The following is a 22,153-nucleotide window of genomic DNA, read 5'->3' on the forward strand; positions in this document are numbered from 1 at the left end:
TGAAGCTGAATATTCTGTATAAAGAGAGAAGCCTGACTTTGTAAAAGTGAGCAGTCTCCTGAGAATATACTTCCCCGTGTTGTACTTCTAGGACACTTGTTACCTTGGTTGCAGCCAATAAACTAATCTTTGACTTCACCTAGAAGACTCTGAGTTTCTGTGGTCTGGATCAGGAAGAACCCGAGGTCTCTGGGTGTACCCTGACACCGCTGGGTTACCGGTGTCTGTACCGGTTCTGAAAAACCCAGTACCTCACAGATAGCAGCAGTACTCATTTAAAGAAATTGCTTGGAATTGCCAGCAGGATGTGGGTGCAATCATTACAAGTATGGGAATCACTGTTCCAAGTGTGGCCATATTAAGTCAAGAAACCAGTAAAAGTATTAAATAGAGGGGGGCAGTCTCATGCCAAAAATAGACACCATATTGCAAGAAATATCTTTATCAGCATTATGCTAACTCAGATTTGACCCATCGCTTAGTAATCCTTAATTAATGTCCAAATGTGCCTAACCACTAGTCAATCTTAACTGCATGATTAGATTTATTGAGATAAAATAGAGGTTTTAGTCAAAATGGACATTGCTGAAGTCACTGTTTACTGGATGACATGATATACATTTTCTGACCAGTTTCAGAATGATAAATACCTTTCTACTGGTAAGCATATTCTCTTTGATAGGCAACCTGCTTGTGGTTAACTACAAAGTGTTTTTGTTAATTTATCAGATTTGTATTCCATTTTTAACTGGTTGAGAACGACTACAAAGATTAGTGTTACTGCACCATAATCACTTCAAGAAATCTTACCTGGTGTTTGGCTTCAGATTCTCAATGGGGAAATTTGTTCCCCCTGCTGGCCTTGTAGACCACTTGTTCCTTAAATAGTCATCATAAGAGGCACTGTAAACCAGGTAACCTGTGGGTGGCAAAGAGGTAATTAACTCAAAGGGTAAATTTAGAACTACCTCTGTGTTTGACATGGCTGTATTTAGTTCATGCAAATCAACCATATTTACAGTAACCATGATTAGACTAATGGTAAAAACAACCAAAATAAAAAATTGCAAAACAAAAATACCAAATGTTGGTTATCTTCCAATTCAACCAACTTTTTAACTCACAGTTCCCCATACTTTCTCTTTAGCCTTATCAATACACGTCCATTAGCAGGATACACAAGAGTAGGGCTTTTGGCAAAATGGCAATATTTAGGGGTTAGTTAACATTGATATAAAGGGTGATAGGAGAATATATAAAAAGGTGAATATAAGAGGCACCCCGAATTAAAAACTCAGTAAATGTAAGATATTGTAAATCAAATGTAGCACAATGCATTGCAAAGAAATGCTTTTGACTTTTTATCCTAATTATCCATTTTGGGTATCTCTTTTAATTCATAAACATTAGAAAACTGTCACCGATGTGAGAGATCCCATAAGACATTTTAATACAAAGTACTTGTTTCTGAAAAAATGTCCTCTAAAGATATGAGAAAAATGCAATATATTTTGTCTGTTTAATAGAGCCAATAACCAGAGCTATTCTGTCCACAATAACAGCCTTCAGACTGACTTTATCGTCTTTCATCACACTCCGCTTTGACAAACTTTCATCAAGACCCTTAAAAAGCATTTTACAAATCATCTTCAATTTATGACCTTTTCATGCAGGAAAGCCACTCAGTACCTCTTATGGATTCTCCTTTACTGATAGGAGCCTCTCCCTCACCCATGGAGTTTGTTTCTAGGCCCCTCGCCTCTTAACACCATTAAATCCCTTTCCTTCTCACACTATGTACATCTGCCCAATTCCTTCAACTTAGAACCATTTTCACACTTTATTTAGCAGACTCCTGCTGAGCCAACAACCGATCTTCCAGAGGTCCCAGGGAATGTTGTAGGTATAAGTATTCATCTTGTTTAGAATCTGCTGCAGACCAAGAAGTAACTATTATCCTAACACCTGCAGAATCAGTATCACCACCTCTAACAAAAACAAATCATCAATTAGAGCATACAGGTCTATGACAAATAAATTGCACTAAATAAATCACAAAAGTTTACTTTCATTTATATACAAATATTCCATCAAACAGCAAAATGCAAAAAACTGCTAATTTGCAGGAATTAAATGTCTTTCACAAGAAATCAAAAGTATTTAGCAAATCCCCACTAGATTACATACCATCTACCAACCTCTGGGTGACAGCATAACTTTTAAAGAGCGATTTTGTAAATTTCTAACCATGATACCCAGGGTAAAAATATCTTTCTTGTAAGACTTCAACACATACTAGGGAGATCTAAGGACACTGAAATATCTCAAATCTCTTTAGTTTTAGGTGTCTGAGATTCTCATCCACTCCAAAGACTCCATACTAGAACAGACTGTTGATAAAGAAGAGAATAATAAACCCACAACATTATAGCTTCGTCTCTAGATCTCATAGGCCTGCAGCAAGAAATTAATAGAGAAAACTCCCATGGTAAGAGGGTCATTTGTTGTTTTTATTTCAAAAAGAAAATTCCACTTTGGGATTTTCTTTTTGAAAATAAAAAAAACATTTAAAGAATGCCACACAACTCCGTCATGCTGATGGAGCCATCAGTCAAATTTTCAGTGCATTTACAGGAATCTCCATGACAGTGGTTCCTGTAAATGGAAGAATTGTCTGCTGGGACAGCAGACATCTCGAAATTTGGTGGACGGTTACTCCCTCAGTGCAATGGAGAATTTTACTCTGCCGCCGATGAAGTAAATAACCATCTGCCAAACTCTAAATCAGGCCCTTAGAGTCTTTTGTGCTCACCATTGCCTAGTAGTGTTGTTGGATTATAGCGCCACAAAAAGATGTGGGTTAAATACTTGTTTTTTTGCTCACCATACCACCCCAGTTTAGGTCGAGCCCTATGCGAATCAATCTTGACCCTGCTCCCCACGGGAACAATCCAGCTCGAACTGCCAGGCCAGATTCTTCCTGGACTGGAAAACAAGCATCCTGTGACCGGTTTCGAAGTATAAGCTCTCATCAGCGAGGCTAGCTTGCATCCAGTGGCATAGTGAGCACGGTACCCACGTCTGGGCATACCCTTTGTAATTAGGGCGAACATTGTCAAACACTCACCCCCAGTCACAGATCTGGGTTAAATACATTGCTTTGATTTTCGTTTTTTCGGTCCAAGGAGGACCTAGCCTGCCAGTTCAGGCTGGACTGTTCCCCTGGGGAGCAAGACCAAGACTGATTTGCATATGGTTGTGTTCAAACTGCAATTTACAGGAACCTCCAAGTCAATGGTTTCTGCAAAAGAAAGAGTTGTCTGCCAGCAGACATTTCAAAATTGAGCAGGTACTCCCTCAGTGCGATGGAGAACTTTACTCCGTCACCCTTGACGGAGAAAATACCCATCTGCCAAACTCTAAATCAGTCCCTTTGAGTCTCTTGTGCTCATAAATTGCTTGTAGCGTCATTGAACTAAAGCACAGCAGTGACTGAACCCTTTTCAGGAAGAAGTGTGAATGCAATAATTAAACCTTTTGCAGTCATAGACAGTGCTGAGTATACTAGCCACAGATGCAGCATTACCAATTCAAGATTGACAAGGCATTTGGAGAACTGTACAAAGACAGCATCTAAGCCTTTTCTTTTTTGATTGTTTTTCCCCTGAAATAATTCGACACAGCAGAGTAAACCAAGGGCAACTGTCTAGAAGAAACCCACATTACAGGATATTTATTAAGGGGGTACCTGTGGTTTACAGAGAAAGCTTCAACTGCCTAGAGATTCCCATTGAAGATGTGGAAGGAGCTGAGGCACCTGTTTTTTTCCTCATACTATTGCACGACCAATGGATGGCTGAGTTTCAAACATACAGACCTCCGGGTCCTGTGGCTCCCTTCCTCATTTCCCTGGGCAATGCCGGGGCACATTGGCATTAAGATATGCTTGTTTTACAATATTGGGAGATCTTACCCTTCACATGGATAAAACAGAAGATAGTGAGGTGGTATACCTCATTGAAATTATGTCCTCCCTGGAATTTACTCAATTTGTGTTCAGCTCAACTCATCAAGCAGGTCATGTGCCTGACCAAATCTTCTCCAATGTTATGTTTTAAATAGGTGAACCTATTCCTCATGTCTGGTCTGACCACAACTTGATCAAGTTTGAATGGCTAGCTTTAGAAAAAAGACAACCATTGGTAGTGGAGCAGCATAATTTTGGCTCCATCCTTTCATGTTTAATTAGGCAACATATATGTGTACATATGGCCTTATGTACCCTTGTGATGTAACCTTATTAATATGATGTAGTGCACTAGAACAGTATATTGTAAATGAAGACCTTAGGCAGCCAACTATTTAACTTTGAAATTTAGTGATATAAGGAGAGCCAATCAAGACAAATGACAATATATTTTCCCTGCCTTGGGAGCGTTGATCATTAGTAGGGGGGTCCTTTTTGTCCCAATCATGTTTGAACAGTTACAGAAAGTGCATCTATAGTGTAATCTCAACGTTTATGTGAGTGTGTATATTAACATCTCCTTTACAGTAACAACAGGTTGCATTTCTCACATATATCCACATCTGTGAGGTTTGAATAATATTGTTTCTTATATGTTCACATATTTCTTCAAATAATGCTCTCCATTAATTTTTGTAGCAGAAAATGTATACATTTGAATAGTGCTCTTCATTTATATTGTAACTGTTTTTCTATCTGTAATCATGAATTTGAACATGCTTGTCATACTAAAGTTGACCAAAGGCTTTAAGCTTTTGGATTTTGCAATGTTTAAATTTACTGTGGATGCTCGATTTCGATGCAATGTTTCTCTCTTATAGAGGTGCATCTGCATTAGCTCATGGTTAAAGAAAGACACATTTTGTGAAAGAGATAATGAAGCTTGAAAGAGTATCTCTTGGCAGGGATAAGAAGATTTAACAAAGAAAGAGAGGACTTCTGTCAAAGTGGAATAAGGAGACAAGAGAAATCCAAGGACGTTTGAATGTGTAGACCAAAGGAAAGAAATCTTGAGTGTAGTTGCCAAGATTGTTTCTTGCAGATGAGAAATAATTAGACATGTGACCTGACATTGTCAATGGTTCTTTTAGTGGGTATAATTGGGCATTGCGCTCTAGCTTTTTTCAGATTCCTCTTTAGATTCAAGAGGCACAGACTTCATTGCGACATCTCTGTTTTGTGGCTTTATGCTATGCAAAATATTTTACCTTAGTGAATTTCAAAAGACGTTCTGCTATGCTGACACCTTTTTCTGCTTCTCCGATTTAATATGGAATCTCTGATTCCCTGGTAGAATAGGGTTTAGTAGGTCTTCTTCGGAAACCTCATTTACAGGCAAGAGAATCAACATTTGAATCTATACATCAGACTGTATTTGTTATTTTGTGTATAGCGACTATTGAATTCCTCACTTATTTTCATTTATTGAGGATCCATTTTTTCCATCGCATCGGATATCCTTTAATGATTCTGTATATTTATACTATGCTTTTGCGACTGATTTATATCAGCTTGGCTTTCAATTTATAATAAGTCCATAAATCCAAACTTAATACCATTAATCAACTCTGAGTTTTATTGTGTGGCCAAATGGGTTACACTGTAATTGACACATTTTAATTGATCCTAACTCCTTTTATTCCTCAGGCACCTAAAACCTTCCATTGCAGGGGGGGGGCATGAAGAAAGAGTCCACATTCTATGCGTTCTCAGTAGTTAAAATTTATTGCACTTTCAGGACTTTTCATAACGTTCAATCGAGGTAGCTCACTATTTCCCTGAAGGACAGTGCTGCCTACTGCTCGGGTGTTGTGGAAAATGGCACTTGTCTTTTGGACAGTTGGATTTGTGATTCTATCTATAAGCTTGCACCAGTAGTTCATCAAACACCGTACAGAGCCAAGCCATCTAGCTCCTGGTACACAGATATTCTCAGAGGTGGAAACAATGCAACATCCTAGAAATGGAGGAAACTCTACAACCCTAATGACAAGGCTTTATACAAAGATGACTTAAAGAAATACTATATGGAAGTCAAAATAGTAAAGAAGGCTTATCTGTAAGGAAGAGAGCAGGAAATAAATCCAGAGAAACCCTTAAAGTAGCTAAAAACGTTATTCCCCCTGAGGCCTGTTTGAGACTTCAACAGCCTTCATCTGAATGGTGGAAGCAGCTGGTGTTCTATTTTCATAATAAGATCTCGAGCATCCAAGCCAGCCTTGCCTCCTGTTCTCAGTCCGAAGAGGTTATGTTGGAAGTAATACATCTCAATATAGCTACCACATCTATAGTGACTCCAGGTTTGAACACATCTCCCTTAAGGTGTCGTTAACAGCTCTATGTAGCTTTAAATCAGGATCTCCAGCTGATCCCTGCCCTCCCAACTTACTAGCATTAGGGGCAAGTATCATTAACCCCTTTGCTAACAAACTGATGAACGAATCACTGTCTACAGCAATAGTTCCCCATTCCTGAAAGCAGGCTAAAATTCCGCCCCTGCTTAGGAAACCTCAGTCAGACCCCAGAGAAAGCAGTCTAATTACAGACCCATATCACTTCTATCAGCTCTCTCAAAAGTATTGGGAAAACATGTAAACCAGCAGCTCTCCCAGTACTTGGTAATTAATCATTTGTTCCATCTGAGTCAGTCTAGCTTTAGACTCTACTTCAGTATGGAGACATCACTTATGGGGGTTGGAGTTGCTGATCACATCAGAGGCACTTTAATGCAGGCGGGAGGCTGGACTGATTTTCTTAGCTCTACATGCTGCCTTTGATACGGTACCCCATGCCAAACTCCTAGTGCATTGCTAATCCATCGGATTAGTTGGTCAAGTCTTGGACTGTCTGGCCTCCTTTTTGGAGGGCAGAGGACAAGAGGTCTGGATCCCTCCCTTCTCGTCGGAGTCTCAGGAACTGTCAGAGGGAGTGCCACAGGATTCAGCCTTGAGCCCTACACTATTTAATGTATATCTCACTCCACTAGCGCAACTAGCCCAAGTCTTGGAGCAAAATGTTCTCCAGGAGCAAGGAGGCAGAGTTCCTGGGCAAATCTATCAGATCCAGCCTAAAAGCTGTCTTTCATTGTGGCTAACTCACCATCAGCTTAAATGTAATGCAGACAAGACCTATCTTCTATTCTTCGGTCTTAAATCCCCTGAGACATAGTTGACCTTCTGGCCAGTTGATGCCCCCCCCAGCTCTCAGGAAAAACAATGAAGAATGTGGGTGTCAAATTTGATGACTGTACCTCTCTCTCTTCAACCTCAGGTTAAAACAGTGGTGGGCTCTTGTTTTTACATTTCCTTTCATTCGTAGCAACAAAGCTGGTTGTAAAGGCACTTATTACATGGAGGCTGGAGTATGGTAATGTCCTCTATTTGGGACTACCTAATCAATAGATTACTGGCGGTCCAGAACGCAGTGGCCTGCACTCTTCTGGGCCTGCCTCTGAAAATACGCATCTCCACACATGCAGGCTCTTCACTGGCTCCGAATTTTATTTAAAACACTTATGTTGGTCCACAGGTCTTTCCACCATCTCAGGGCAAGAATTTGTTTCTACGCACCCAAGAAGCCTGAGATCAACCAATACCCCCTGGCCAGAATCCCTATGATAGCTACACCAGAATCAGGGAAAAGGCCTTCTGTTCTTTTGGTCTGTCAGCATGGAACAAACTTTCGCTAGATTTACAAACAATTGCTGCAACCCCATTGCTTAGGAAAAAACTGAAAATGTGGCTCTTTAATCAAAAACAATTGGCTTATTGCACTCTGTATTGATAGTCCTGTGTGTAGAGCACTGGGACACTCTTTGGAATAATCTTGAGTTTTACAAGTTACCTTTCATTCATTCATCTAGTAAAAGGATGTACAATCTCATACTGTAGGAGGACATCAATGTTAGTTAACCTAATCAGAATTTGTTTTCTCTGTCAGTAGAGTTGCATCCATTTTTCGTATCCTGTCACACTGCAAGATGGCTTGAACTGTTTCTTTTATTGGTACACCAATCAAAGTGGCAGAGATACTTCTCCACACCTGCCAGGGAAGGTGGTTTCTTTTCCCCCATTGGATAATTTCAGTATATGTTGTTTAAACACATTATCTGATACAACTGCAGACATTGCTGTGTTATATATTCTGAGCTGACCTTCCTGCTTCTCTAGCCCCTTGGATCTCAGAGCCTCATCATATGTTCCTACTGGAAGTTAAATCCTGACTCTTCTAAAGGGCATATGGAGCAAGTGATGTGAGACACACCAAGAATATTGACTGAGAACCTTGCCTTCACAATAACAATGTTTTGTAAATGGTTCCATTCAATCTCAAGGAAAGAGGAAGAGTTTGGAATTTACCATTGTGTGGAATGTATACTCTCCAAAACAAATCTGGTTTTCCAACAAAATTAACACACTCGCTATCTTTATCTGGAATAGCCAATGGTGAAGAGTGAAGTTGTGAGAAATCTCTCGTGAACAACAGATAGAGTTAAAAATCCACAGATGGACTTCTCCCTCAATCCCAGAGGGCATTGGTCATGCAATTTGAATGTTTTTTTCTGGGTTCTTCTGTGTGGCCCTCATCATGGAATGTGGAAGAAATGCCTCCATTGTGGTTTCAGGTGTGCAAGTGCCACAGGCATGGAAGGCTTTGGTGATTTGCTCACCTATAAAGCCTTACACATCATGAACATATCAACATAGATATTGTCTCAACATTTTATATGTGACCTCATGAAAAATGATAATGTTATCAACCGTAGAGATTCCTTAAGGGTGGGATTCAGGATACATTGGGCGTTTGCTGCCTAGTCTTAGACCATGCTGTTGGTATGCTGATCCTGTCTCCGAGTTGCCTCTTTAGCATCCAACTAACACACTATCTGATTCAATGGGAATATCAGTAACTAGTTAGAACCCAACCTTTCTTGATTTCTTCACTACTGAAGCAATAGGACCTCTGGCTGAGGCCGTCCATGTGGTGGAAGCACTGTAGTCATAGTTGCAAGGATTCCGCTATGGTCTGTGGCTGAGGTTGTTAAGGCATGGCCTACTCCTGAGAGGACAGAGATAAGTTACCTGAATGTTCTGCAGGTTAAACCCTTTAGTTCTGGTGTGCTCTTTGTAAAACTGTGGGCCTTGAAGTCAAGGTTGACTGCAAAATTAAGTGATGGCTCAACTGAGAATGGCGCCTCGTTGTTAATGCGCTCATTAGCAAATCCTAATTCAACGGTGAAGGACTCACCAGCATAATCAACAGTGGCAGCTCCTTGGGGGAGTGCTGCGGGGTGGTGGGGTGGGGGAGGGGTGGGGGAGGGGCAGGGTGGAGGGGTAGTAAACTCCGGAATATGGCTCAATGGAGTTGTGTATATAAATAAATAAATAAATCAAACAAATTACATTGCGCACACCGCAACGCCAAATCGGCGATGCAGGCTGCAATGTAATTCATTTGATTTTTTTATTTATTTACACAACTCTGTTGGCCCCGTTTTCCGGAGTTTACTACCCCCCACCCTGCCCCTCCCCCGCCCCGCTGCCCCGCAGCACTCTCTTGAGGAGCCGCCACTGAAAATGAATGTCATCACCGAACATGTTACAGAAGAGTTTTCCGAGGCACCCTGCTATGCCATGTTTCAAGGTGGAAACTTTGCTTCCCCAGACAGTTTTGCTTTGGTGTGGCACAGAGGAAGTATTTTCTCTACAGTACAAACACCGAGCTAAAGACTCAAGCAAGCTCCCTTTCTTTCCCTCAATCTACTAACATAGATCACATTTTTCAATGATGTGAAACTTCAGAAGAAAAAACACAGAAGCTGCGTGCTTATCCTACCAGGACTTCTCTCCATCACCTAAGAGATACTGATCAAAAAGTGATGGCATACTGACTGAAACTAGCTGGAGACAGACTCTCTTCCGTAGATAATAAAACGTTCATCTTCTGCAAAATGAATGAATTAATTAGCTGACAAATGCAGACTTGGAGCGAATAAAAATAATTAATTTAATACTATTTATATTTATTTAACAGGGTAACCTCACTGGAAAAGAAACCTTGGATAGCAAAGCTTTGTTGGGGATCCTTGCTCAACGCATCAGACGAATAAACATCCACTGCTGTGCATCCCAGGATAGTGGAGCTTCTATATCCTTAAGGGAAATTCATATTTGTAAACAGGGATGACAATATGTGTCATTGCATGATTTATTTTCCTTTTTTGGGAGAAGAATTTAAGTGGGCTTTCAGTCAAATGTATTTCCCAGTACTTATATTTAATTCTAATTGGCTGGAAAAAAGTTGGAAAACATTGCCTCCAGGGGGCATGCTTTCTTTATTAAATCCTTTTAAAGGAGCCAATTTAGTCAATTCAAATTAAAATGTCTACTGGGAACATAAATGGATACATTTCAAAGACTGTTTATTAAAGCAGATTTCATAATGTCTAAACCAAATTTCTTTGATTAACGTGCAGGCAAACTCCTACAGATGTGAAAACATGTTCTCAAAATAACAAAACATGCAGGTAGAAAGTAATGCATATACATTATCATCAATACTTTATTCGGTTATAAAGCCATTAAAGTACATTAAAATAGTAATCAACATGTTATACACAATGGTAAAGTTTGTCACAAAACCATAGTTATAGTAGATCATTCAGTATATTGCACAGGGCAAGACAAGACAAAGTGCATTACTGAATAAAAGTATCACACAAGCGCACTGCAAGGCAGTAGATATGCATGAGCCCAAAACAGTCTCAAACTTGCACGAATTGAGTTATTCATAAGCATTGAGAGCCCAACTCTGAGATCTCATTCGCTAGTCCTAGTAAAGCCCTCGAAAATAGTCAAGTGTAGCACTAACACTATACCTTAGCACTCTTTCTCTCAGCAGTATCGGGGATTAAATAAGCTAAAGTATCGATGCTCACGTCTGATAACTATAACCACAAATTAAAATTTAGAAAGAGTTTGCTAAGCTACCTGTAAGAAGGTCAACCTCAACATAGAATGACATAGGAGACATATAGCTGGAATCTACAAAGTAAATAAAGTGCGTAGAAAATTAAGAAAGGTTGCATCACATGGGAAAAAGAAACAGAAGGCTAAGCTAAAAACCTGTTCCTCTTATACCAGGCACAACAAAAAAACAACTTACAGCAAATAGTATGTGGTTTAATGTGTCAGTTTTCAATACTCTTTGAGCTACTGAATGACTCCTAGTCCCTAGGTTCAGACACATTGGTCGGATCCACTTGCAACGAGCGCCTCGGTACTCCAATCAGCAAAACAGGATAGGCGCCTCGGTTTCAAAGCCTATACCACAAGCGGGGCAGGTGCTACAATACAATCCATCACTCTCACTCCATTTTGTCTAACATGTTTTCAGTGGTAGGCTTTCCCAATCGGAATCTTACATACAGACCTTTTGCGAAGGGTGGTGTAATATTATCTAAAATTACTCAAAGTGTGGTGCAAGCTTAAAATCAAAGTATTGGTTAGTTAAGCGCCCATTACCCGGGTTTAAAACGTACTGGTCAGGAACAAAAGTCAAATATTGGACTTCAGGACTTAAGCATCAACTTTTCTAATGGTTTCTAGGTTTTCCCACATCCCATTTAAATCCAATTTAGTAAACCGACTAGATAACTACTTTAACCAAGGGACTTTATAGGAATTTGCCAGATGCATTCATTCCTTTAGTTCCTGTACTTAATTAACCTGGGGTAATCCACAATCTTAACCAATATATCAAAGGCTTCAGATTGGCAAAATCAGAAATTCTTTTGAGCCCAGTATCAAAGAAGAGTGGTGTAATAGGTGTGCTTCCAGGAACTGGAGGCAAACGATCTTATGAAGCTATTTTCGCCTGTAGCTCATTTTTGCGTAACGTTAAAACCCCAAAGCTCAGCTCCATAAACGGCAGCATTCAGTGCCTTGGCTCTATGAGTTTCCAGGGCAGGAGAAATTGAGCATAAGCTGGATATGAAATACATGCATATGATGACCTTAGACCTATGTTGAATAAGTAGAAAACTCATATTGAGTTGGGGCCCCGGGCAAAATTATCAGACAGCTTTATCCCAGGTAATCTAAACGGTGCCCACGCTCCAGTTAATTTGACCCCGCCATCATAGTGCATTTCCTTGGTGGTCTGGCCCTGAAAACCATGATTTTGGTTACAACTGCATTCAACTCTAATCCTCACAAATGGGAGAACTTGGTAAATTGATCAATTACATTTTGGAGGCCTGTTGGTGTCTTGGAGATTAATGGAGCATCATCGACAAAGAGCAGAGTTGGAACCTTTGAGCCAACTAAAGTGGGGGATACATTCGAGCAATCCAGTAAATAGTTGACCACATCATTGATATAATGAAAATAAAGTGGGTGCCTATATGCTTCCCTGGCGGACACCTTTGATTATTGGGATACGATCAGTAAGTTCACCTTCATAATGCATATACATCTAGTTATAGGTGAGATGAGGTGAGGTTACGTTAGGTAATCGTTAGCTTAGTTGTTAGCTTAGTTAAGGTTTGGTTAGGTTATCCTTTAAAAAGCGTTACCATTCATCTTGGTGCTGGAAAAAATCCTGTTCTTAAATGACATATTGAGCAGGATACCAATAAACTACAATCCTAAATAATTAACTGCTGTCTGACTGTGGTAACCCGCATCTGCACAGGAACTGAAGCTCTGAAAGCATATATGGAACAAACAGAAATCACATTTAGCAAATATAATGTATACATTTTCATAAGGTTCTCCTTGACATTGATGCACCCCGAAAAGAAGCTAGCAGACAAGTGGATTTCACCATTTCGCCTCACCTTAGGACATGTAATGCACCTAGAATTAGTAAGCAGTATTTTCATTTTTACAGCAAACCTACTGAAATAATCATTACATAACCAATAGATTTGGCCCTTGCACTGTCAAAATCATTAAAAAGTCTACTGCACTGCAAATTAATTAAAAAGAATTGCTTTGTGTGTACAATACAAAGATTAAATAAATAATCAAACGTGTAAAATGAGTGTACATTTTGAATATAGCGTAGTCACTCATGTATTATAATGGAGGCAGAAGGAAACACCAAAACATCAACTAAAGAAGGTGAGACTAAAATGATGCTGGCTGCTCTAAGATGTAACCCAATCTCAAACCAATGGCTGAAGGTTCCAAAGCCAGAGAAGCCAATGACTGAATGAAACTGATCCAGAGCCCTTTCAAGTCTGTAAAGAATTCAATATAATTGCCATGATTGATGCAAGATTGGCATCCAACTTTAAAATATGCTGACTACCTTTTTCTGAAAACTTGCCGAATACAAAATCTCACTTTCCCTGTTCTCACTCCCTCCCAAAAGTACTGTCGGGTGTATTTATTCAAGGCAGACTCAAGACAGACTTTTGTCTTTTCATATCATCAGGATCAAGTAGTGAAAAGGGTTCACATTATTTGATCATCAATTATGTTGTAATCCAGTTCCTTAAATGTAGGAAAGCACTGAAAACTTGAGTGCGTTGACCTATTTCAAAATATCAAATTAGTGCCGAGGCACCCTATGGAGTATCTGTGTGTGCTTTATATATGTAAATCATCCCCATTTCTTCAGGAACTCCTAATTAATTTAGTTTGTATTGGCAAGGGCATTTTTCTTAAACATACATTTTTCATGCACATCAAGATCCATGCAATGCGTTAAAATATTTGAGAGTTGAGATATTTAAGATCTTGAGTTAATTTGCATCGTATATTTATGTAACTCTAACCATTAGTATCACTAGTAGACTTATGTACTTACTACCATTCTTATGTGAATTTAGAGTTTTTCTTTTTGTATCTTTTATGTAACTCGTGTACACTGAAATCCTTATGTAATGTAACTGGTCCTTTTGTACAGCGCTCTGACACCTTCGGGTAAGGTTTACGCTATATAAAATTGCATTAAATAAATAAATATTTATCGTAAAATGTGTATATTAATATAAGTCAAATAGCAGGTTGTATCTATTTTGCAAATACGCTTTGTACTGCATGAATCAAGTCTTTGTTATGGTGCTTTGACTTAAATAATGGTTTGTCCTGCACTGATCTTCTTTCTGTGCATACAAGTTTGTCAAATAAACATCACATCAACTACTCTCTGAAGACACACTGTGAGAGCTGTACATTAAAGTACATGACTGTTTTATCCCAGTCCCAACCTTTCCTCAGATTTCTGGGATAAACAACCATCTAGGTACTGGAAGCTGCATTTCCAAGAACCTCTCAGTAATTCTGTTGAGGAGATTTGGAATGCCTGGATCAAAAGTATACATTCTATGAGAATATTGATAACACAGAACTTATGAATTAAAAATAGAAGGGAACATTGCATGACTTATGAGAAGATAACACTTCTTGTATTTTTGGTGATTTGCACTAATCATTGTATCATAGCGGGAAGACAAATCTATAGAGGCAGTGAGGAATTTTGATGATGTCCCAGCGTGTCTGCAGGTTTTGTTTTCATGGCAGTATATGTCAATTGGTGAGGTGATGCCACAACCCTGCAGGGGAAGTCCCAAATCTAAAATATGGAATCCATAGTGATTGTGAAAAAATCCAATGGTTAACTTTTTAGATAATAAATTCATAATTGCGCCATAGACTGTAATTTAATAATAACAAGGTGTTGCCTGTGTTTCTAAATCTCCACAACTGGCGTGGCTGATGGCTGTAAGGACAGACATCACTAAGCCAGTACATGTTAATGAAAGGGTGAAGGGGCAGATTTACAAGCCCCATGCTACACTTTTGCGCTGCCGTTGCATCACTTTTTGTGATGTGGTGGCGTAAACAATCTGCCATATTGCGGCCCATTTACGTGACGCTTCTAGGGAGATGCGTCACGTTGAAGCCCTGCTGCAGGTATAATGTATGCAGGCTGGGTGTTCCCACACAAAAGCCATGTAGAACTGACAGAGTGAAATTTACATTTCACTGTGTCACTCTATGCCTATCTGTTGTGGCACATTACTGGAGTTGTGTCACTTTCATGAGCAACTCCAGCAATGTGTCACTTTTGTGCCAACAGATGCGTCCGAATTTCGGACGCATCTGGTAATCCTTGCGCCATGGAGCACTGTATTGTAAATACAGTGCATCCATAATGGCGCAAGGACATTTGACACTGGTGCAAGGAAACTGACGCATCTATGCAGATGCGTCAGTTCCTGTGCATCATTCCATCCAGCAGTGCCAGCTGGAACACCTGGTAACCTTTCATGCACATATGATCACATCAAAATGATCAGTCACACCACGCAGAGCCACGTCATTCTAGACACTGAAATAAAGCATGGCCACAAAAGAGGAAAGAAGCGGTTTAAGTTTAGTGTCTGAGGTGACCTTAGAAGCTGAGACTTTCACATATGGAGCCCGGGAACAAAGGCGGGGCACATCTGGGATGCATTTGTATAAGCCAGACCTGCACAGCTGTAACTGAGGAAGGAGAATCTCTGTACCTTCAAGATTTAAGCCCTGGAGATGAGACTCATGAAAGGCTCTTAGTTTTTCTTTTCAAAGGGATAAATGCTGCCGGGCTCTGACACTGGATGAAATGTGGCTCTCCAGTGTGCTGCCCTAAGTTTTAGGGGGGGTGTAGCGCTCTTGGCAGCTGAGAAGGAGTTCCTGGCTAGCACTTTGCTTCTTCGTGGCAGTGGAATTGTGAATAGTTCTTACAGGTCAGTGCTAGGTTTCAGGACCGAGTCAAGGCGCCAGCAGATTGAAGGCCCTTCGAGATTCACGGCTTCTCTTCTTCTGGAACCTTGCACCAGAAAAATCACTAGCTGAACCTTGTCTAAGGATTCCCTCCACGTATTCAGGAATGCACTGAGCATCCATCTATGTGAGCAGGAAGTCCCACTGAGGACTGCGTCCGCTGCAGAATCCCATTTGGAACAATCAATTGGTTTCACTACACTACACTTTTGTACTTACTAATAATGCAACGACAAACAGCTATATTTCCATATTGCATCTCTGCTGGCTTGATTTTGGATGACTGCTATTCGGTTAGTATTTCGAGGTTGTGCTTCGGTGCCAGAGTTTTAGTACTGAAACAAAAAGGAACCAGAGGACACTTAACTGGAGCAAAAAAGAATGAGAGAACACTTAAACATTTGAGACTTGTGTTCGGATGAATAGAAGGTTATGTGAGTGCAGCGTTGCCTCTGTGGGAAGTGTTTTGGGGCGGTGAATGGGAGATGGAGAAAAGTATCAAAACACAAGCAATAGTTCATGGGTGTTTTTCATTTCTACACTTTTCAAAGCCACGATGAATTTCTATGTTTGGTTGGACCATTGTGGTTGTTAAACTTTATTAAAAAATGGCGCCCTTACGTCAGTCCTGTGCCTGTCCAGATTTTTCAATAACAATGTTTTTGATAACATGTCTCCAGTCTAGAATTTCAGATAATTTCTTTTCACACTCGCCCACAGCACATTCTTAAATTGGCTGAAAACAAGGGAAGCTGGGAATACACTTGAGTGACCTGCTAAGAATTAACTTCAAATTATACTGTTCCGTGACATGCCCACATGAAAGGGAACAGGTTTACTACTATAGTGAAAAGATAAATGTGGTTTTGAAGGCAAACACAAGAGTGCTTTTTCCTTGAAACTTGCATAGTTATAAAAGTGCAATAAGATAAGTGATTATTAAGAGCTATACCCCCAAGGAGGAGAAACACTTCTCTGTATGTCCTTTCTCCTCTCCTAACTGGCCATACTTGAGTAATCTTTTGGCACTCATTCAGTAGAGAGACAGAGGGCCTCTTTGAAAGTTTGGCAGGCGGCCTGCTCTCCGTCAAGGTGGTTGAGGTCATCTCCTCCTCCAGCCCTGCTGGACTACTGCCTGCCAAATATCAAGACTCCACTGGTCCAGCAGTCATCTCTGTGCCTTCAGAGGAGCAACTTCCATGGCCACCGCCATGCCCACCACCATGCCCACCGCCTTCTGCTGAAGGCATGGAACATTTCGTACACAGCTGCTATCTTGTATGACACTGCTTACCAAACGTATTTGTTTTTCATAGACAAACTCCCACAGTGGAAGTTTGTGGAAAGAGCACTTCATACATAGTTGACCAGTTACTAACCCTGTCAACCTTAGGGTGGTATTCCCCAAACTGTTTGCCTTCACCCTTGTATATTTCTTTTTTTTTAATTCAAAGGTTTTTATTGGTTGTTTCCAAAAACAAAAGATATATACAGACGATGAGAAAACATAGGAATCAAGGGTTGAGACAATAAGAATAAACAGTGACTGCAAAAACAAAGAGAAGTAAATGCATGGGCGATGATAAACATTAGGAGATCATTAAGAAATCATGAGTCTAACAGAAAGGAAAAATACATAACCTCAAACGTATGCATTACATATGCAGTATCAACACAAGTACAGTGACCTGCAGATGAATACAGTCGCTGAAGTTGTTGGATTTGCTGGTTTAGCTCAGAGAGATCATGTAGGGTTGTGTTGAGCTGGAGTCGGAGTGTAGGGTGGAGGGTTCAAGGTGGTTTGTGTATGCTAAATTAGTTATCAAGAGTGACCCACATTTGTCTGTGAGGAGGACGCCACTGCTTATTTTGAAGTGAAATATTATCAGCCCCTCTCAGGTTGATGACCCAATTTAACCAACGGATGAAGGAGGCTTTGCGTGTGTCCTTCCAGTTATTGAGAACAATCTTTACTGCGGCAGTGAGGAGTACGTCTAGTAGGGCCTATCAATATCCATGAGAGGACCGGCTCTGAGAAAGCCGAATACCAAGGTGGATAACTCCTGGGGGGGGGGGGGGTTAAGGGGGGGAGGTGGGTGTTAGACGTTAGAGAGAAAAGCGATGACTCTGTCCAAAACGGGTACTACGTCTACACACTGGAATAAGAGGTGTTCTAAATCACCGTCTTTGTCTTTGAATTCCACCAAATTGCATCTTCCCTAATGTTGTGTGAGAAGAGACACGCCGGAGTCCAGAAAGCTTTATGCAGGGCTTATTTTATGTCTCATGGTCGATTCCCAGGATTTGGACCAATCCAAATCTGAAATTGGTAAAGAGGAATGAGATTCCCAGAACTGTGTGAGATGTTTATTAAGATTAGAGTGTTGCGGGTGTTGTAGTTTATAGAGGCAGGAAACCTGGTGACCGAGCCTATTGAGTTTAGATAGATATTTCAGGAGAGAGGGAGGCTTTGTGGTTAATTATGCTTTAGAGATTGCTTCCTTAATACTCAAAAAGTTATAAAACTCCAACAAATCAAGGTCATATTTGGAATGGAGTTCCTTGAAAGAGAGGGGGTAAGAGTCACCTGCTTGGTGTGGGAAGTAGATGCCCTTTTTAATCCATAGTTCATTGTGTAATGGCTTCCCTTTGTAGACTAATGCGGGATTACACCATAATGATTCCCAATTAGAACGCTGCATACTTATTTCTAAGAGTTTATTAATTTTCAGCAGGGCGATTTTCGTATTCTGGAAGATGGATTTTGAGCAAGTGGCCGTGCTAGGATTAGCAGTTAGGGCCATAACAGGTGCAAGGTAGCCTTCCTATATTTCTGACATAGTTTTTGTTGGCCTTAGGACTCTGCACTTTACCACTGCTAACCAGTGCTAAAGTGCTTGCGTTCACTCCCGAAAACATGATACAATTGGTTTCTACATGATCAGAATATTTAATCTACTTGTAATTTCCTAGTAAAGTGATATATCATATTCCCAGTGCTGGTAAATTAAATGCTCCTAGTGAGCCTGCAGCACATATTGTGCTACCCATTTAAGTAGCTCCTTAAATCATGTCCCAGGTCTGCCTTTGCAGCCTGTATGCAGTTTTAAACTGCCAATTCAACTTGGCAAGATAGCCCCCCTTTTGAAGACTAAAACTGCTTTTTTATTACATATAAGTCACCCCTAAGACCCTAGACAGCACATATGGCAGGGTGTTTTGTAATTAAAAAAGATAGACATGTATTTGTAAGCTTTACATGTCCTGGTAGTGACAAACCTAAAAAAACATCTTTCACCACTGTGAGGCCTACCTCTTCCATATGATAAGATTGGGTTACCTTATTACATTTAATAAGTGCTAACTTTTGTTGGGAGCACGTGGCAAATTCATGTTTGGTACCTGGGGAATTGTAATTTTAAATTATCCTTAATGGTAAAGTCAGATTTTAAGTCACAATTCTGAAATTGGCACTTATAGAGAGTTGTATCTGGCCTGGTGCCAAAAGGCCACCAGGGCTCCAACACGCACAAAAAAGTTGAGTACTCCTTTTGTCAAAATACAATATACTTTATCTGGTGAGCATCATCAAGAAGTTCATATCATCTTAATCATCATATGCTAATAAACAATAAATCATGGATATTCATCAAAGTTTGCATGTACTTCGCAAAAACAAAACATATGAAATTTTCAAAATGTTATACAAAATCATACATTAGCACCCAATGCATTTCGGGGCCAAGCCCCTTCGTCAGGGGTCTAGTTATTGTGGTTATGTACTAGTTGGTATACTACATCAGTCTGGTATTCTCTTCTGTATTCTACGTCTGTATTTGTAGCCTTAGTCCAACCGATCTGTGAGGTATTGCATTGTTATTTGACCCCACTTTCTCGCTCTTTGTGCTGTACTACCTGCGGGATCAAAAGTTCAGTCGGTCCCGCTCGGTGTTCCCAATAATAGTGGCTCGGTTTTAGGCTTTGTTGCTCAAAAGAGAAGCTCACGCATCCGCGTTTCGTTCCTCTGCTTTTGACCTGGTCAATAGGTCAAAACTATGGTTGATCCTGTTGGAGATGGGTATTGATGAAGCTTTGGTCGCGTTCATGGCCACTTTGCATCAGGAGCTTTTTGCAGCCGTCCGAGTGTCAAATAATGGCAGATGTACCCCACTGTTTAAATCCCTAAAGGGGGTACGGCAAGGTTGTATTTTAGCCCCCTCGCTTTTTACCATCTACATTAATGGCCTGGGGGCACACCTGCGAGGCCAGGAAGCGGACGTCCCCCGTGCAGGAGGTGCCCAAATCCCGGCACTCCTGTACGCGGATGACGCCGTCTTGATTGCTCATACCGGCGTTGGCCTCCAGCTCCTCCTAGACGCTTTCGGTTCTTTTATGGAAAATTTGGACCTTAAGGTCAATGTCTCTAAGTCACACACGATGGTAATGGGGCGTGAGTGTACTAAAAAAAAGGCATAAATCATTCTTCTGCAGTGGGGTCCCTGTCTCTAAGGTAACTACATTCCCCTACTTGGGCGTACTGTTCGACCAAAAAGGATCATGGGGCCCACAGATAAGAGCAAAGAGGCTGGCCGTAATTAGATCATCCTCCGCGCTCTTGGGTTTTGCTGGTAAGTTAGGAGCTAGGCCCATGGAAGCCCTCTTAAAAATCTATAAGTGCAAGCCTGTGGCTATCGCACTATATGGGTCCCCTTTGTGGGGGTATGTAAATCTTGACCCTATTCAGAGAGCTGAAAATAGATTTATTAGATCTCTTCTCTCCGTACCGCAGTCAACCCCAACCTATTCTATTCACAAAGAGGTGGGCTTACCCTATATATCAGATACATTGAGTCTAGCTCCCCTGACTCTGTGGCTGAAAATGTGGTTGAATGAAGATCTCCCTTTGAACCATAAAATTTTATACGATGTTTTATCACTTGACAAATACAGCAGTATTCCATGGTTGGCCTATTTAGCTAAATCATTTACAGATTTGGGCCGTCCGGAACTTTTTTCATGCCCAGAGAAAATTAGGGCCCAGGACTTGGACTACATAAAAAAAGTCATTCAGGGAAAGGAAGGAAATGAGCCGTGAGGAACAAGAACTGTTGAAACCAGCAGTAAGGGCTCATAGCCTCTTGGTTAGCGCACCTTCACTCGCACCTTATCTAAGCTTCGTCACATTCCCTTAGCATAGGTTTTTATTAACTAAGTTTAGGTTTAACCTGTTACATTTTTATTTAGGTTCCTTTAAGTGCTGGCAAAAGCCAGACCTAGCCCCTCCTTGCAGCTGCGACCATTTTTCCGTGCAGGATACAATGCATTTTGTCATGTTTTGTAGTTTGTATCATGAGCAGAGGAAAAAATATTTGCTCCCCATCCTGAAAGAAGCGGGTTTCACACAGGTGCGCCCGGCGTTGCTCTTTCTACAACTCCTGTCAAATCCTCGCATTGCTTTCTGCACTGCTAACTTTTTGGTGGCCGCCGCTAGGGCGAAAGCTGCTGGCCAAATTTCGCCTTAAAATTAATGGTTTTATCATGTCCTTTTACAAATGAAATGTAAATCTGTTTTTTAATTATGTATATAGCTTTTAAAAGTGTATTTAGATTGTTGCTTTTTAGGAAATTGTATGAATATGTATTGCATGTCATGTTTTTTAGTGTTTTTTATTGTTTTTCATTTCTTTGTATGACTTGGAATAAGTCGAATAAAGATATTCTGACTGACTGACTGGCTTTCAGTGGATGTGACAGTCAGAAAGAAAAAAATATCAGACCGCCCCATCTAGATTGGGCAGGCAATCTGGTGCCCTACCTTTGACATCCCCATCTCTGTTGGGCTGTCTAAATAAGCTTTCTGATGGCAGAGCCAGCAGGAGCGCAGCTGTTGGAAAGCTGTCGGTCTACCCGACTGGTAATTAGGTGGGCGGAAAGACGGGTTTGGCGGATAGGGTATGCCTTAACCTTGTGCCCATTACCCTGTCTGCCATACTTTAAATCAGGCCTTTAGTATTTTATTTCTCAAATTGGATCTAGGAAATGTTTCCATTGGGGCCCCCTGAATATGCTTGACTGGCACACAGGCAAATATCATGCTTGACATCTTCACTAGACCCTGGCTTTCAGCAAAGAACAAGATGCATTCTGGGACTTGAAGTTTACACCGAAAGTATGGTCACAAAAATGTGCTGTTCTATAAAATTACAAGAATAGCTAGAGGTGCCATTCGTGACAAGAGCCTACCTGGCAGGTAGGAGTAAGAAGAAACTGTGAGACATTCTCTGTAATTATTCAACCCTGAAAGTGCATATTATTCAGTCAGTAACTCGGACTACCTGCTGCCCATGTG

At 40.6% G+C, this 22,153-nt stretch overlaps 1 protein-coding gene across 1 annotated transcript in view; it reads right to left on the bottom strand.

Moving 5' to 3' along the window:
* The window catches only part of FNDC1 (fibronectin type III domain containing 1), a 1,317,427-nt gene that overhangs the window by 416,444 nt on the left and 878,830 nt on the right, over positions 1–22,153 (bottom strand). Inside the window, exon 15 of the mRNA XM_078649203.1 lies at positions 811–919. Coding sequence (XP_078505329.1) covers positions 811–919 — 109 coding nt within the window. The remainder of the gene's footprint in view (positions 1–810; positions 920–22,153) is intronic.

Source organism: Lissotriton helveticus, chromosome 6 (genome assembly GCF_964261635.1).
Source record: "Lissotriton helveticus chromosome 6, aLisHel1.1, whole genome shotgun sequence".
Lineage (NCBI taxonomy): Eukaryota > Metazoa > Chordata > Amphibia > Caudata > Salamandridae > Lissotriton > Lissotriton helveticus.